General features: G+C 39.8%; 1 protein-coding gene and 1 pseudogene across 1 annotated transcript in view; both read right to left on the bottom strand.

Moving 5' to 3' along the window:
* The window catches only part of RWDD1 (RWD domain containing 1), a 25918-nt gene extending 17037 nt beyond the window's left edge, over positions 1-8881 (bottom strand). Inside the window, exons 1-2 of the mRNA XM_029945597.1 lie at positions 8426-8881; positions 887-952 (exon numbers count right to left, since the gene is read on the bottom strand). Of these exons, the coding sequence (XP_029801457.1) occupies positions 887-952; positions 8426-8498 (139 nt within the window). The 5' untranslated portion in view covers positions 8499-8881. The remainder of the gene's footprint in view (positions 1-886; positions 953-8425) is intronic.
* Positions 8882-14010: 5129 nt separating this feature from the next.
* LOC115297135 lies at positions 14011-14580 on the bottom strand (annotated as a pseudogene).
* Between the last annotated feature and the right edge of the window lie 6 nt (positions 14581-14586).

Below are 14586 nucleotides of genomic sequence, written 5' to 3'. Positions count from 1 at the left end.
GCGGAAAATGAACTGAGGGTTGAAGGGGAAGGGGGAGGGGGGAAAAGAGGTGGTGGTGATGGAGGAGGGCACTTATGGGGAAGAGAACTGGGTGTTGTATGGAAACCAATTTGACAATAAACTATTAAAAAAAAACGTGGATGGAACTAGAATAAGTCAGAGAAAGACAAATCTCATATGATTTCACTCATACGTGGAATTTAAAAAACAAAACACATGAACATAGTGGAAGAGAAGAAAAAATTAGATAAAAACAGAGAGGGATGCAATCAGACTGTTAAATATGGAGAACAAACTGAGTATTAATGGAGAGAAAGTGAGTTGGGGGATAGGATAAATGAGCGACGGGCATTTGGAGGACACTTGTTGGGATGAGTACTGGGTGTTATATTGTAAGTGATGAATCACTAAGTTCTACTCCTTAAACTAACACTACACTGTCTGTGTAGCGATGCTAAGGTGCTCTTAGGAATCTAGCATGAATGCTGTGTGTCTCTAATTAGCATTTGCTATGTAAACATGACTTACAGAGAATTAGAGAGGAACTCAACGAGATACATTCTGGCATAATGAGCTTTCAGAAATATTAACAATACAATAGATGGAGAAAAGGTAGAAGATTATAGTCCTAAAAAAGACTTTGAAAGCACACATATTTCAATGATTATGTGGTATTCCACAGAGCAACTTATTTTTCCATGATTGTTTTTCCCCTTTGGGCATTTAGATTGCTTATTGAACATTTGCTCTTATAAATTAGGCTATGTAAATATCTCCATGTTTTTCTCTCTCTCTTTAGGATGGGTGTTGTCACAGATGATGGCAGAATGAGAAGCATTCCTGAGAGTGACTTAGGGAAACCACAAGTATTTCTGATTAGACTTACTTTCGTCATTTTCTCCAGCCTCAGATGTCACAGTAATGGTGAAACTGGGTGGATTTTCTGATAATACTGAAAGAAAATATACACAGAGATTAAGTTATTAAGATGCTTCCTAAGGCAAATGCTTTTACTTATTAGCAAAATATCACTACCCAGTTCTGGAAACATCCCTAGTCTGTATTTCCACTTCCACAAATACAGACTAAACAGAACATTCAAATGATAAAACCCTCATCAATTTTCTATTTAAATTTAGGGTTACCTTAATTTGGAAAAAATACCTATAGTAGATACACTCTTGGAGTTTTGTCAAATCAATTAAAATACTTAATTTACCTTTTAATTCAAAATTTCCATCTATACGTAGAAAATTATATTCTAAAAAATTCCAAAATGGAATGACAAAAAAAGTTTGATGTTTACATCAGAAACTACTCACTGATATTCAGCATTATCACTAATTTTTAAACTTATATACTCTAAGATATAATTCAGAAACTCCATGACAAATAGTAAAGAAAAACAAAAAAACAAAAAGTTTGTGTCTTCTACGTATCTCTTTCTCCCACATCATCCTTAGAACCAAACTATTCTTTCACCGATTACTGAGTCTCTACCATCTTCTACAGAATTACAAAACTAGCCATGAACCCAACTTCAAATTGTTTACAATTTGTTAAGCAAGTCAAGACAGGCACATCAACATTTATGTAAATAAGAAAGTGTTATATAATTTTACAGCCTGATCCTATGTGATACTATATGCAGTGTCTGGTTACATCCCTTCCCCCACTAGAATACTGTGCTGTGAGAGCTCCTAGATCAGTGCCTGGCAGGATCCAGAAATTCAATAAATCCCGGCTAAACGACAGTGCTAAAACAATGGAATGAAAGTAGAAAAGCAAAAACAAATTAAACTGATATTCAGAACCTTAGAAGAGTAAACACAAAAAATCCAGGCCACCCACAATTGCTGCTGAGCCCATGAGAAAAGCCTGTCCCTCACTGGGGTCCTGGGAAGCACTGGCCCCTGTCATGGTTGGTAGCAGCTCAGCAAACTCTTTCTGAAATGAAAGGCCAAGGAGAGCTCTGAAGAAGTCACCAAGGAAACTACTCAATTTTTCCTACCCAAGAACTTCTGAAGCCTTTATAACTATTCATAATCAGTAAAATTTCAAGACATATGCCTCCATTTTAATCGAAGCTTAAAAGTATTGTACTTGATGCACTGATGAAATCTAAGATTACTATAAAAGCATCTGTCAAGAAGATAAGCCTCTCTGGACTCATATTTTAATAGGTCTCAGATAGTCCAGCCCATGCTAAAAAGTCCCTGAAAGGTAATTATAATAAAGCTTTTATAAGAGGATTGACTCTACTTTTTTTTTACAAATGCATATAAAATATATTAGATGTATTTCATTCCTATTTCTTTCCATGACCAACTTTAGCATTCACATGTCATAAAATGTAAACATAACAACTACAGAAACAAGGGTTCAACCCAATGATAGCCCAACTTACTACCATTTTTAGGACTCTATTAGGCTGTAATTTAAGGGTCTCCTAATAACAACAGCTAATATTTATTGAGCACTACTTTGTGCCTGTGTTATACACATTTACATAAAGATTCTTTAATTCTTACATCAGGACTATGATTTTATTATTTTTTTTTTTAACATTTACTCATTTTTGAGACAGAGAGAGACAGAGCATGAGTAGGAGAAGGGCAGAGAGAGGGAGACACAGAATCTGATGCAGGATCCAGGCTCTGAGCTGACAGCACAGAGCCGGATGCGGGACTTGAACTCACAGACTGCGAGATCATGACCGAGCCAAAGTCGGACCACTTAATCAACTGAGCCACTCAGGCACCCCAAGACCATGATTTTATAATGTTACCGTACTTCACCAAATTTAAGATGCTACCAAGTATGAGACACACTCTATTTTATGTACTAAGAAAGAAAGAAAAAAAGGATCTGCCAATAAAGCTACAATATATAATTGATTATAAGACAAAATGCACACTTCAGAGATGTTAAAACATAAAAATGTCTTACAGCCAATTAAGTACAGTATCACCCCAATTTTTTAGATGTGGAAACTGAGACTAAAAAAAGCTTTTACATAATCTGCCCAAGGTTATTCAGCTAGTAACTGGAAGAACTGAATAGACTGTAATGAGTGTCATGTAAAAAGAAAGTATTTTTTCCGGCTGAGAAATTCTAGAGAAGTCATTTGAGGTAGGCTGTGAATTAAGGCATACCAGTAAGTAAAGACTGAGAAAAGAAATGTAGGCAATAGCAACATGGCAGCAAAGGTACAATGAGGGAAAGCTTCAGGAATATATATAGAACAAGAAGTTATTCCATTTGGTGGACGTATATGTGGTGAAAAATAGTTGAAAATACAGTTTAAAGTTTCACGTGGACAATGACAATTTTCTACAGCAGCAGTATGTTCAGAATTGTACCTCCTCTAAATGTAAGGTAAGTCTAGCAAAAGAGCATGAATTGGAAGGACAGAAACAAGACTAGAGGCAGGATGACAGTAGAGAGCTATTAAAATCATCCCAGCAAGGTTAATGAGGTTCTCAACTAGGTCACAGCCATGGGAAAAGCAGGAAACAGAAAGGACTTTAAGATAGTGATGAAAGACATTCCAAATTTGTAGTCAGAGGATGGTAGTGCCACTAATAAAAACAAAAAATTCAAAAAAAAAAAAACCACCCAGAGATTATGTACACACACACACACACACACACACACACACGCACGCACGCACACATATATATATGACACAGGGAACTTTCAATTGAAGACAATGAGTATGCAATATGCAACCAGAAATGGGCTTGAATTTAATTGGGGTCATAAACACAGAGGTGATAGCTAAAACCATTTGACTAAACGAGATCACCAGACAGAAAATAGAGAAACAGGGCTAACACTAGCTTTGTAAGGAATCCTAAATTGGGAAACAAAAGAAGACGGAAAAGTGCCAGAGAGAAAAAGAAAAACAGCAGACATGAGAGGTCAAAACAAAATCAAGGGAAGCCTATTTTATTTGTGAAGCCACTCCAACTACTGAAATCCAAGTCTAGCATGGCAGTAGGTAGCTACAATGCATACCCCATGTGTCTGAGTAGCTCTGTCAGGAGGAAATTGGCGATGGACCCCACTGGCCCTACAAGATCAGATCTAAATCCCTACCAAGGCCCTCTGTAATCTGGCCTCTGCTTTCCTGACCGCCCTCATTTTCCATGACTCTCACTTCTCATTAATGTTCTAGTAATACCAAGCTGCTCTTGCTTTGCATGTATTTTGCTTTCACAGAGTCCTGCTTCTGCACATGCTGTGCCCCTACTCCCAGTCCCATTCACCTGTTAGCGGCTCATCACCCATCAGTTCTCCAAAACAATCAAGAATCTCCCCTCTTCATATGCTCTGGCTGCATCCCAAAGATTTCTCCATGAAAGAATCTTCACACTATGTTGTATGTATATATGTACACTATGTTGTAAACTACTTATCTGATGTCTTTTCCCACTTGACTGAGATTCTAATAATGTAGATATTTGGTAAATGAGGACTTTGGGATGCTAGCAAGAACATCACTGAACTGCCTGACCTTGGGACAAATATAGAATAGAGTGGCAAGACAGACAAATAGTTGAAAAATTCTTAATCCATGAGAAATCATGCTAAGAGGCATGTTCAGGGGAAGAAATGGAATGAAGAACTGCAGGGCTACAGGGTTTTATGGACAGAAAAAGGAATTTCAGAGGCCAATCTAAAGATGGTATTTACATGCCTCCCTGCAGCTGAAGGAAATGGAAATCAAAACTGTTCACTGTTAAAGATAAGGAATTATGAAGCTATACTATTAGAAGAATAAGCAACTAAGATGGTAAATTTCTAGTAAAGAGCATCTTATATTTGTTTTAACAGTTATAAAATATTTGCACTTATATTATTCCTCATTAAACACATAAGAAACCAAAGCTTGGAGAGGTTGTATGATTTGTCCAAAGACACTGAGTTAATATCCAAGCTACTATTACAGGGGGAAAAAAACATGTGACTGAGGAACAATGACAAAAACATATTAGAGAACACTAGTAATAGTCTCCAATATCTACTCACCTTATCTTCTAGTTATACCATTATTAACTGCGCATATTAACCACCCAGAATAAAGACTACATTTCCCAGCCTCCCTTCCAGTTAGGTCTCAGTAAGTGACAATATGACTAAGTTCCAGCTAATGAGATGGAAGCAAACACATTCTTTGACAGTTTCCAGGAAATTTCCTTTAAAAACTGCTATTTTTTCTTCCTCTTCTTCATTACTTTCTCTATCCTACTGCCTGGAAAGGAATGCAGGCATCTTCACCATGAGGTAGACACTACATCTTAGGAATGACAGGGAACTCAGGAACTCAGGAATGCCTGGGTACCTGAGGAATCCTTGGACTAAAGCTACACAACTATCTTTTATGTGCAAGAGCAATAAACCTTCCCCTTTTTAAAACCACTGTTATTTGAGGTTTTCTGTCACAGCCGAACCTAACCCAAAGGATGGAAGTAAGAAAAGAGGGAGAAAGATTTTGCACACAGTAGGGGAACAGAAGAAATGCTGATAGTGGGAGCAGATGATGGTAAACAGAATTAAGGATGGAAATATTGGAGATAGTGGCTGAAAGGTACACTAAAGGGACACACAAATGACATCAAGGTTTTCACAAAGAACGAGACATCCCATATTAAAATAAGTCCCTTTGGTCCTTAGGGAGTATCTGTCTTTAAAAAACTACTCTTAAAAGATGACGTTTAGAGATGACTGCCCCATCTCTAAGATGCAATTATAACAGCTACATGCTCATGGATACTACTTAGAGGTACTGACACGAGTAAATACAGAATTATGTACCCCTCTTTGTAAGACCAAACAGATTCAAGGGAACTTGACTTTTGGTTAGCCTGAAGGCAACCAATTTGTTTCAACAAAATTCCCCATAGTCAGATTTTGATACAGAAATGGAAATAACCAAATTCTACTACCTTAGCAGGGCCTTGTCAAGTGAAGCACTACTGAAGGAGAATGTGGTAGCAGAAGAGTCCATTTATATTTTGGAAGACTAGTTGTTAGGAGGATTGGATCAATGTGCAATCAAGCTACAGAACAGGCAAAAAGAAGAAACTGTATTATGATTTGTTATAATTCACGACAAATGCAACACTGGACCAAAAGTTCTTTGCAAACAGTCAAGCAATCAATCTGAGGTTAGGCTAGGTCTATGTGGCTAGAATTATGGGCTGGCTGAGACTGCATCTCTTAAGCAACCACACGCGGGTCAGGACATGCTTAACAAGGGCTTCTGTCAAGCACTAAGCTATCTAGTAAAAAAAAAAAAAAAAAAAAAGCATATCGACTTCCTTCACCAACAGCATTGAGCATTTACCAAAACTAGTATTGGAAAACTGCCAATGAGTGTTCCTTGGTAAACTGACACAAGTCAGCCCTTTCTTAAATCTGGTAGGAAAATATGAAATCATCAACACAAAAAAGTTATAAAACAGTATAACCTTGCAAATCCTCATGATTTCAAAAGATCAAACATGGAAGCATTTTATTCCAAACTCCTCTGCCTTTTCCCTGAGAGGTTTCATAAACAACACAATCATGAAAAAGGCAAATTTCCTGAAGAACTATAAACCAAAACATCTTATTTTAATTTATTTGTTGCAAAGTTTATAGGAATGCTGGTAGAAATTAGAGACAGAGGGGCTCAGCTGATACTGCAGAATACTTAAATGCATCAAAGATCCCTAAACGTCTTTTATTACCCTGGCTCAGAATCCTCAACACTTTTGTATCTGACAAGAATGTCACACACTGAACTACATCAGAGCTTAGTACAATTTGAAAGAACTGTAAGATTGGTTTAGGATTAAAAATGGATCACCTTTTTAAATGCTTTTCTTAAATGCTTCTTAAAAACACAGTACTTAATAAGGGACACCTTATGTCCATAGAAGAATAGCACATCTTATGCTTTAACTCTGCCTACACAGTGCCTATCACATTACCAAATGTGATACTAGAAATGAACAACAGTCACAATTAAGAATATATCTGACAACTGATCCTACAGTCTATTTTACTTAGACATTGACATATGAGCAAGGATAGAGAAGGGAGCCAGACTCCATACACACTCACCCAGTTAAGGACACTCTCAAACCCCTCTTCACTCATCCCCTTAACATCCTCACAGCACAGCTGTACTGCTGGTGAGAGAGAACATGAACAGGACTGGAGCTACACTGGGGTAGCTGAGAGACATCTGCCTGTTGGCAAAGCAGAACAAAATTTGCTACCATTGCAAGCAGTAGTCAACAGGTGGAGCTACGAAAACTAAGCTTGGCAAGAAAGGGAGAGGGGTTGGAGTTAGACATCCCTTACATTCTGAATTTTGACCATCAGTGATGGACAGCAGTCCAAGGAAGGGGTGGGTAATGTAAATCCTGCAAACCTAGGTTCTGCTCACACATATTGATTTTATTTGATCACTTCTCAACCACTACGTATAAAGGGCGAAAGCCATACTGAGATGGTCGTCTTGCTGCACTTTCAAAATCATCTGAAGGAATTAATACAGAAAAGTTCTCTTCCTGTAAAATACACCTCATGAGGCTCTCGATATTTTACATTAGCCCAACCTATCAAGTAATTTTCTGCTCCCCCTTATCTCAGCTGGAGCTAGATCCCAAGTTCCACATGTCTGCAAGGTGAAGGAACAGGAAAGGGGGTCCAGACCTCTTAGTACCAGTTCTGCCGCTAACTTGCTAGCCAGACCCAAAGCAAGCCATTTACTTTTCATGCGCCTCCTAGATGCCTCGCCTGTAGCAAGAGACCTCTAGGTTAGATGTCTAATATTCCTTTCTAACAACATATGAATCGGTAGTGGAACTGAAATTTGTGCTACATCATTCACTGGGCATTTGCAGAATACCAGAATATAAAGAAACGAGAAACTCCAGGGGCAATGCGGCTCTCAAATCTGATTCTGTGTAACTTTGAGACCAGCATTCTGAATCCCATAAACTTTAAAACATCATCGTATGAAAAACAGCTTTTACCCGAGTAACGGTGGAAATGTGAAAACTGACACCTCTGCGGCTCTGAAAAAACTACGCCCACTTGGGAGTATCTGCTTTCGTGTTTTTCACTAAACCTCGGATTGCTGTAAATTACACAGAAACCAAAGTGCACGCGACTCGATTCCAGGCCGGACACTCTCCAGGGACCTCACAAGCCTCTTTCAGACTTCAGGGGGTAAGCGGAGAAAGGGAAAAGCTGTGGAGTTACCCCCTAAGTGCCTGAACACTTCGGGAGAAGATGAAGAGAGTGGCGGGCAAAGTGGCCACGCGGCCTCCCTGTCTCCTTCTCCATCCTGGCCCGGGAGGCCGAGGGCTCCGGCCCATCCCACTCCACCCCTGGGCCGCTCCCGGCCCGCAGCCGCGGAAGTCACCTGTGAAGGAGTCGGGATAGATGGACTCCAGAGCTTCCAGTTCGTTGCGCTGCTCCTCAACGTAATCTGTCATCGTGGCCCTCGCTGCTGCCCATGGATCGCCCAGCCACCCAGGCGGCGCGCTGCAGCAAGGACCGCAGCGGCGCCGGGAGAGCAGGCCGCGGCCGCACGGGCGCAGGCGCAGAGTCCCAGGCTGGGAGGCCCGGGGCCCAAAGCCAGGCCCGGCCTGCTGAGCAACAGCCCGGAACGGGCCTCCGCCTGCTCTCTAGTTCCGCATTCGACTCGTTACGCCTGGCCTGCGGAGCGCTGAGCAGCCGCCTGCCCCACGGCCGCTTGGGATTCGCTGGGATGGTGAAGACACCGGTCTGGCATTCGCTGCGGACACCTAGGGCCCCGTTCCTGGGCTTTTCAGGACTTGAGCCTGAGAAGCCACTCAGCGCGACTTCCTCGTTCGATGAGTTTAGACTGAAAGCTGGTCACGCGTGCCGGGGCGGGACGAAGTCGCTGCGGGCGGGACGAGGTGGCTGCTGGCGGGGCGCGTCCCAGAACTTCGCCATTTCCGGTTTCCGGTTTGCGACCCTGTGGCCCCGGCAGGGCAGACGGTTGTACGCCCTGTATTAGCTAATGAGGGACAGGTGATTTCTGCGATCTTCGAACCTCCCAGTTCCTTGGCATCCTCCGGGAGTTGGGCGACGGCCCGAGATCAGGGTAGACTGCAGTGGGCAGAGGGTCCGGCAGGGTCGGCCCAGCTGCTGAATAGCCAGGTGCAGTGAATCGGGGGGTAGAAACTGACTGGAAGTCCAGAGATCTGGGTTCCACGTTCAAATCTCTGGGCTTCACTTTGGAATTTGTAAAATGAACGCGGCTGGACATAGTTCTAAGTGTCTGTGACTTATTTCTGCGAATTGATGAAAGGAGTGTAGATTATAGTAACGGTTTTGATAACCAATGTAAAAATTATCAGTATTCCGGAAACTTACAGAACCTTTGATTTGGGGGAATAAAACTGAGGAGGTCATAGTTAAAATATATCCATCTTTCTTCTTAAAGCTTAATCACAGTAGTTAAGGATAATTTTCAGAGTACCGTAATAGTAGAAGCTAAGAAAATGACTAAATAAGCATGACTAAATAATACTTTTAGGAGAAGAGTATTAATCAACTACTTATATTTCTGTTTATAATAATGGAACATGGATATATTAAGTCAAAAAGGAACTGGGGGAATGTAAGAAAATACTCCAACATGGTAAAAGTTTCTTCACACTCTTGTATTTTCCTCCGTTTTCTCTATTAACGCTGGTTTCACCTGTGTAGCTGGAGAAACAGTTTTTAAATAAGTTCCCCAATGATAAAGCCTCTGAAGTTTTTCTCTTGTTAAAATGATTGTGTCCTATGGACCAGATAGCATCTTGATTTTTTATTGGGAAGTTCTATGGCAGAGGAATACTTCTTTTCTTTTAATGTTTTACTTGTTTTTGAGAGGCAGAGCATGAGCAGGGGAGGGGCAGAGAGAGAGGGAGACAGAATCAGAAGCAAGCTCCAGGCTCTGAGCGGTCAGCACAGAGCCCGACGCGGGGCTCGAACCCAAGAACCGTGAGATCATGACCTGAGCCAAATTCGGATGCTCAACCGACTGAGCCACCCAGGCGCCCCAGCAGAGGAATACTTAAACATGTTAAGGTACACTCTAGTACTGACTCTGCCTCTTAAAGGTTAGTTTGGGGTAGGGGTACCAGGGTGGCTCGGTGAGTTAAGCATCTGACCCTTGATTTAGGCTCAGGTCATGGTCTCATGTTTCCTTAGATGGAGCGCCGGGTGGGGCTCTGCCTGAGATATCTCTCTCTCTCTCTCTCTCTCTCTCTCTCTCTCTCTCTCTCTCTCTCTCTCGCCCCTGCCCCACCTGTGCACACTCTCAAAATAAATAAATAAACATTTTTCTAAAAGGTCTGTTTGGAGCATTCTTTTAAACTTAGAGCAAAAAATTGGAAACTCTACTGACGATGGTGAGAATCAAAATACATGAAGTAACTCTGCAAATGTAAAGTGCTTATTTTTCTGGATATCCTGAGTTCACAGGAAGCAATGATTTGTTGTCAGGGAAAGAGCTGGACAGAAAGAACAGTCAGGGCAAAGGTTCTAAGGTGAGAGCCCACTGGGTATTTTGGAAGCCAATGTGGCTGATGCACAGTGAACCAGGGGGACGACAAGGAATTTGCAGATCATGTAGGATCAGGAGTTGATGTGGGCTGTAAGAAAAAGAAGTCAGAATGGTTTTTGGCCAGAACAACAGGAAAGATGAAGTTCTAGTAACCAAAATGACAGGTAGTAAAGACAGAATGAGTTTGGCATGGAAGTTGATAACACCTTTAAATAATGGACCAAAGCAAAACATTCAAGTAAAACTTTAAAGCTTTTCCTAACTGATAGTAAAAACAACCTATCAAGATAGACGAGATACAGCAAAAAAAAAAACAATTTGAGGTTTATATTAGAAAAAGATTAATGTTGGTTGCAAGTTTTAATAAATGAAGGACTGCTTTATTTGCTTCACTATTTTATTACACAAGTTTTGGTAAAATATCCTTTTCAAACCTGTTATATATTCACTGTAAAGCCTTTATATTTCAGAATGCTCATGTAGTGGTTTTGTTTGTTTCTAAATACTAGAGACAACTCACCAAGAGAGTTCCAGTGCTAATATAACCAAGGAAACACCCCTAAATCTTCATCACACCTACATGGACCTCATTAAGAATTTTTTGGTTGATCTCTAATTTAATTTGACAGTGACAAAGACCCTTCACAGACACAGGAAGGCCCTTAACTCCCTGAGAGGGGAGAATTGATATGAGGCAAATTGGCTTTCCTTTAGTGTTTTGTTTTTATTTTATGAAGATATTAAAGAACAGGGCAGGTAGGCAAATGGTGTAGTGAGGACTTTGCGAGATCTGGAGCCATAAGTGAGAAGCCCAGCATCAGCTATTTATAAGCTAAGTAAGCTTATAAGATGATTCAGAGAATATGAAATAATGTATATAAAAAGCACATTGCAAATCCCAAAATAGGATATTCAGGTTATTTATAATTATAAGTGTATATGAGGTCTTCTGAAGCACTTCTGTTCTCTGTTGCCATTCTCCGTTCATCTTCGTTGCTAAAGAAGAATGTCCCTAAGATACTTGTCTTACTCATTTGTATCCATCTAAGTTTCTTTGCAAGTAAAGCCAAAGTTCTACTTGCTATTTCCTAATATTACCAGTCTTTAAAAATTGTTTGGGGGTTTATTTTTAACTTACCTGCACCTATGACTTTTCTACGCAATCTCACTACTCTCAGATACACAGAATTGAGAATTCCCTATTTAAACGTGAATCTTAATTCTCTTAGTTCATGTGGCTACTGTCTCATTTGGCCAGGTGTCTCAAAACTCATCACCAGTCACAAATACGAACAGCCATACGAAACTGTAATTTTGAATACTCTGAAGAGTTCCCTTGAAGGGTAGTGCATCTCAGCATCACTTCTTACCTAGCTGATTTCCCTGCTCCCACCCTCATCTACAATCTACTCTGACTCCACACAACAGAGTGATCCTGCTCCAGTTTAAATTAGGTCATGTCACTCTACTCATAACTGACAACACCCCCCTCAAATTAAAAGCCCATCTGGCTCCCCAGCCCTTAGCTGCATGCCTTGTTACTTCTCTGACCTTATCTCCTACTGCTCTGATGTGTACTCTCTGCTTCTGCCACACTAGCCTCCTTACTGTTCCTCAAACATGCAGTACAGGTTCCCTTCCTAAAGTCTTTGCACTTACTTTCCCTCCGCCTGGCATGCTTTTCCTCACATACTTATAAGGCTCACTCTCTCACCTCCCATCAAGTCATTCCTCAAATGTAACTTGCTCACGCTACTCTAAGTACCCTACTTAAAATTATAAGTACTCTTCTCAGTCACCCTATCTTCTTTACCTAATTTATTTTTCTCATGGCATGTTAAAATTGCACTGAAATTATTTATTAATATTATTCTCTTCTCTCTCACATACACACACACGTGCTCATAAGTTCCATAAGGACAGGTACCTTTATTTTATTTTAGCACATAGGCCAGTGCCCAACACTGAATAGATGCTCAGAAAATATATATTCTATGAGTGAATGAATGAATTCAATGAAATGGTAACACAGTTTGGTTCTAAAAGCACTGGACCAAAGGATTATAAGATTAGTTTATAACCCTTCTTTACAGTTGATTTACCACATGTATTTGTTTTTTGTTTTTTTTTGTTTGTTTGTTTTTTGGGTTTTTTTTTTTGCATTTCATTATTTAGATGTTTAAGCTCTCGCACTAGATTTTTACAAGCTGGTGAACACTGACAAATTATTTCTCCCACAGAACTATAACCACACATTCCCAGACAGTATAAATATATGGTTGAACTAACATTAATACACATCATCATTTTATCAATTACATAATAAAACAAATTATCAAGTATCCAAATATTAAGTTACACAGCTCAAAAGGCATATAAAATATTAGATGTCTGCTCAATTCATTAGCAGAAACCCACTCTTTATTTTTTTGCAAGAGAGGTTGGGAAGAAAAAAAAAATCACACTTCAAACAAAAATAAGTTGGTAAACAACTTCAGATAAGAGAAAAAATACAAGAATTCCAGAAATTTTATGATTAAGAATTGTTTTAGCTACAATAACAAAGCATCTCTACTTAAAAAAATATTTACTAAATTAAAGAGCATATTCTACATGTTTTGCACAAGACAAAGGCAACATTTTACTAAAATACTCAATAGCCCCTCCCGTTCTTTTCTCAGGCCCTCCCTGTAAGTTGCACCCCAAAGTGCAAACATTAAAATTAACTGTAAGGCTTTTTTTGTCTGGAGACATTAAAGATGTGCTTCTGTACAATGTAGATTTTCAAAATGGAGGTTTTTCATAACAGCACAAAATAAAATTTGTAGAAAGACATGAAACAATCATTGTAAGACTTGGTAAAAATCACCCCCCCCAAAAAAAGTTGAGCAAACCTGATGTATACTGGTACAAATGTGGGAGATGTGAACATAAAGTGAGCAGGCAAATAACCATATAGGCCCTAATTTCTATGTTTGAAATGACTGAAGGAATAAACCACATAAGGTCCAGAGTGTTCATAGTTCCTGGGATTTTAGTTCTGTATAACACTAAAAATATACAAGTATTGTGCTGGGTATTTTGGCACCTAATCTTTCTAAGTTTCTTATATATTGATAAGATTCTGGCATGGGAATAGATTTAAAGACATAACTCAATACTGCATGATTTCAGGAAAGGTCAATTGGTACAAGTGATAAGCACATTTTAAATGCTGAACAGAAAGAATCTTTTGCTAAGTGTCCAAACAGGTTGATCATAACCCAAGCATAGAGGTCGCAATTCCGTCAAACTTGTGGCCTGATAAAACTGCTTTCCAATACTCCTATGGAAGCTTCATTAGACGTATTCACTAAGCCAACATGTTGGCTAGTATGTACGACAAATTAGGTCCTGTTTCAAGTTCCACGTCCAAGGCAATGACATCAGGCACCCCAATGTTATTGAATGCAACAGTTGTTTCTATGACCATTGGAGTCTTTGAAGCGCATCCGCATTTTAGGACAATATTTCTCCAAATACAGAAGTTGCTTGCTGTTAAAAACTCCACGCCGCTTTTGTCTTATGTACTGTACTGCGTCTTCATATTTCATTCCACCTTCAATTAATGCTAGGGCCACAAGCCTGGAGCTCTCCCAAGACCTGCAACACAATGGGCAGCAATACAACAACCAGGTTCTTCATGAAACTTAATTTTTACAAGACTTAACCAGTCATCAACAATCTGGTTGGATGGTGGTGCACCATCATCAAAAGGCCAATCGAGAACATGGATGCCTTCTTTCTCTACAAGAGCAGTGTCATAAGTTGCTTCACATACTCTTACTATTGTGGTAACTCCATACTTCTTAAGTTCCTCTATGAATTTGTTTAAGGTCGCATTGGTTGGATTGTGTGTAATGAGAAATCTCATGTTCTTGTATGTGACTTCCACAGGAGCTGGGCGGTTCATTCGAGCCATGTTAATTTTGTTTAAAAACACTCAATAAGGTTATGAAAGA

Source organism: Suricata suricatta, chromosome 7 (assembly GCF_006229205.1).
Source record: "Suricata suricatta isolate VVHF042 chromosome 7, meerkat_22Aug2017_6uvM2_HiC, whole genome shotgun sequence".
NCBI lineage: Eukaryota > Metazoa > Chordata > Mammalia > Carnivora > Herpestidae > Suricata > Suricata suricatta.
Note: the sequence above shows the minus strand (reverse complement) of the source record. Positions and strands in the feature narration are given on the sequence as shown.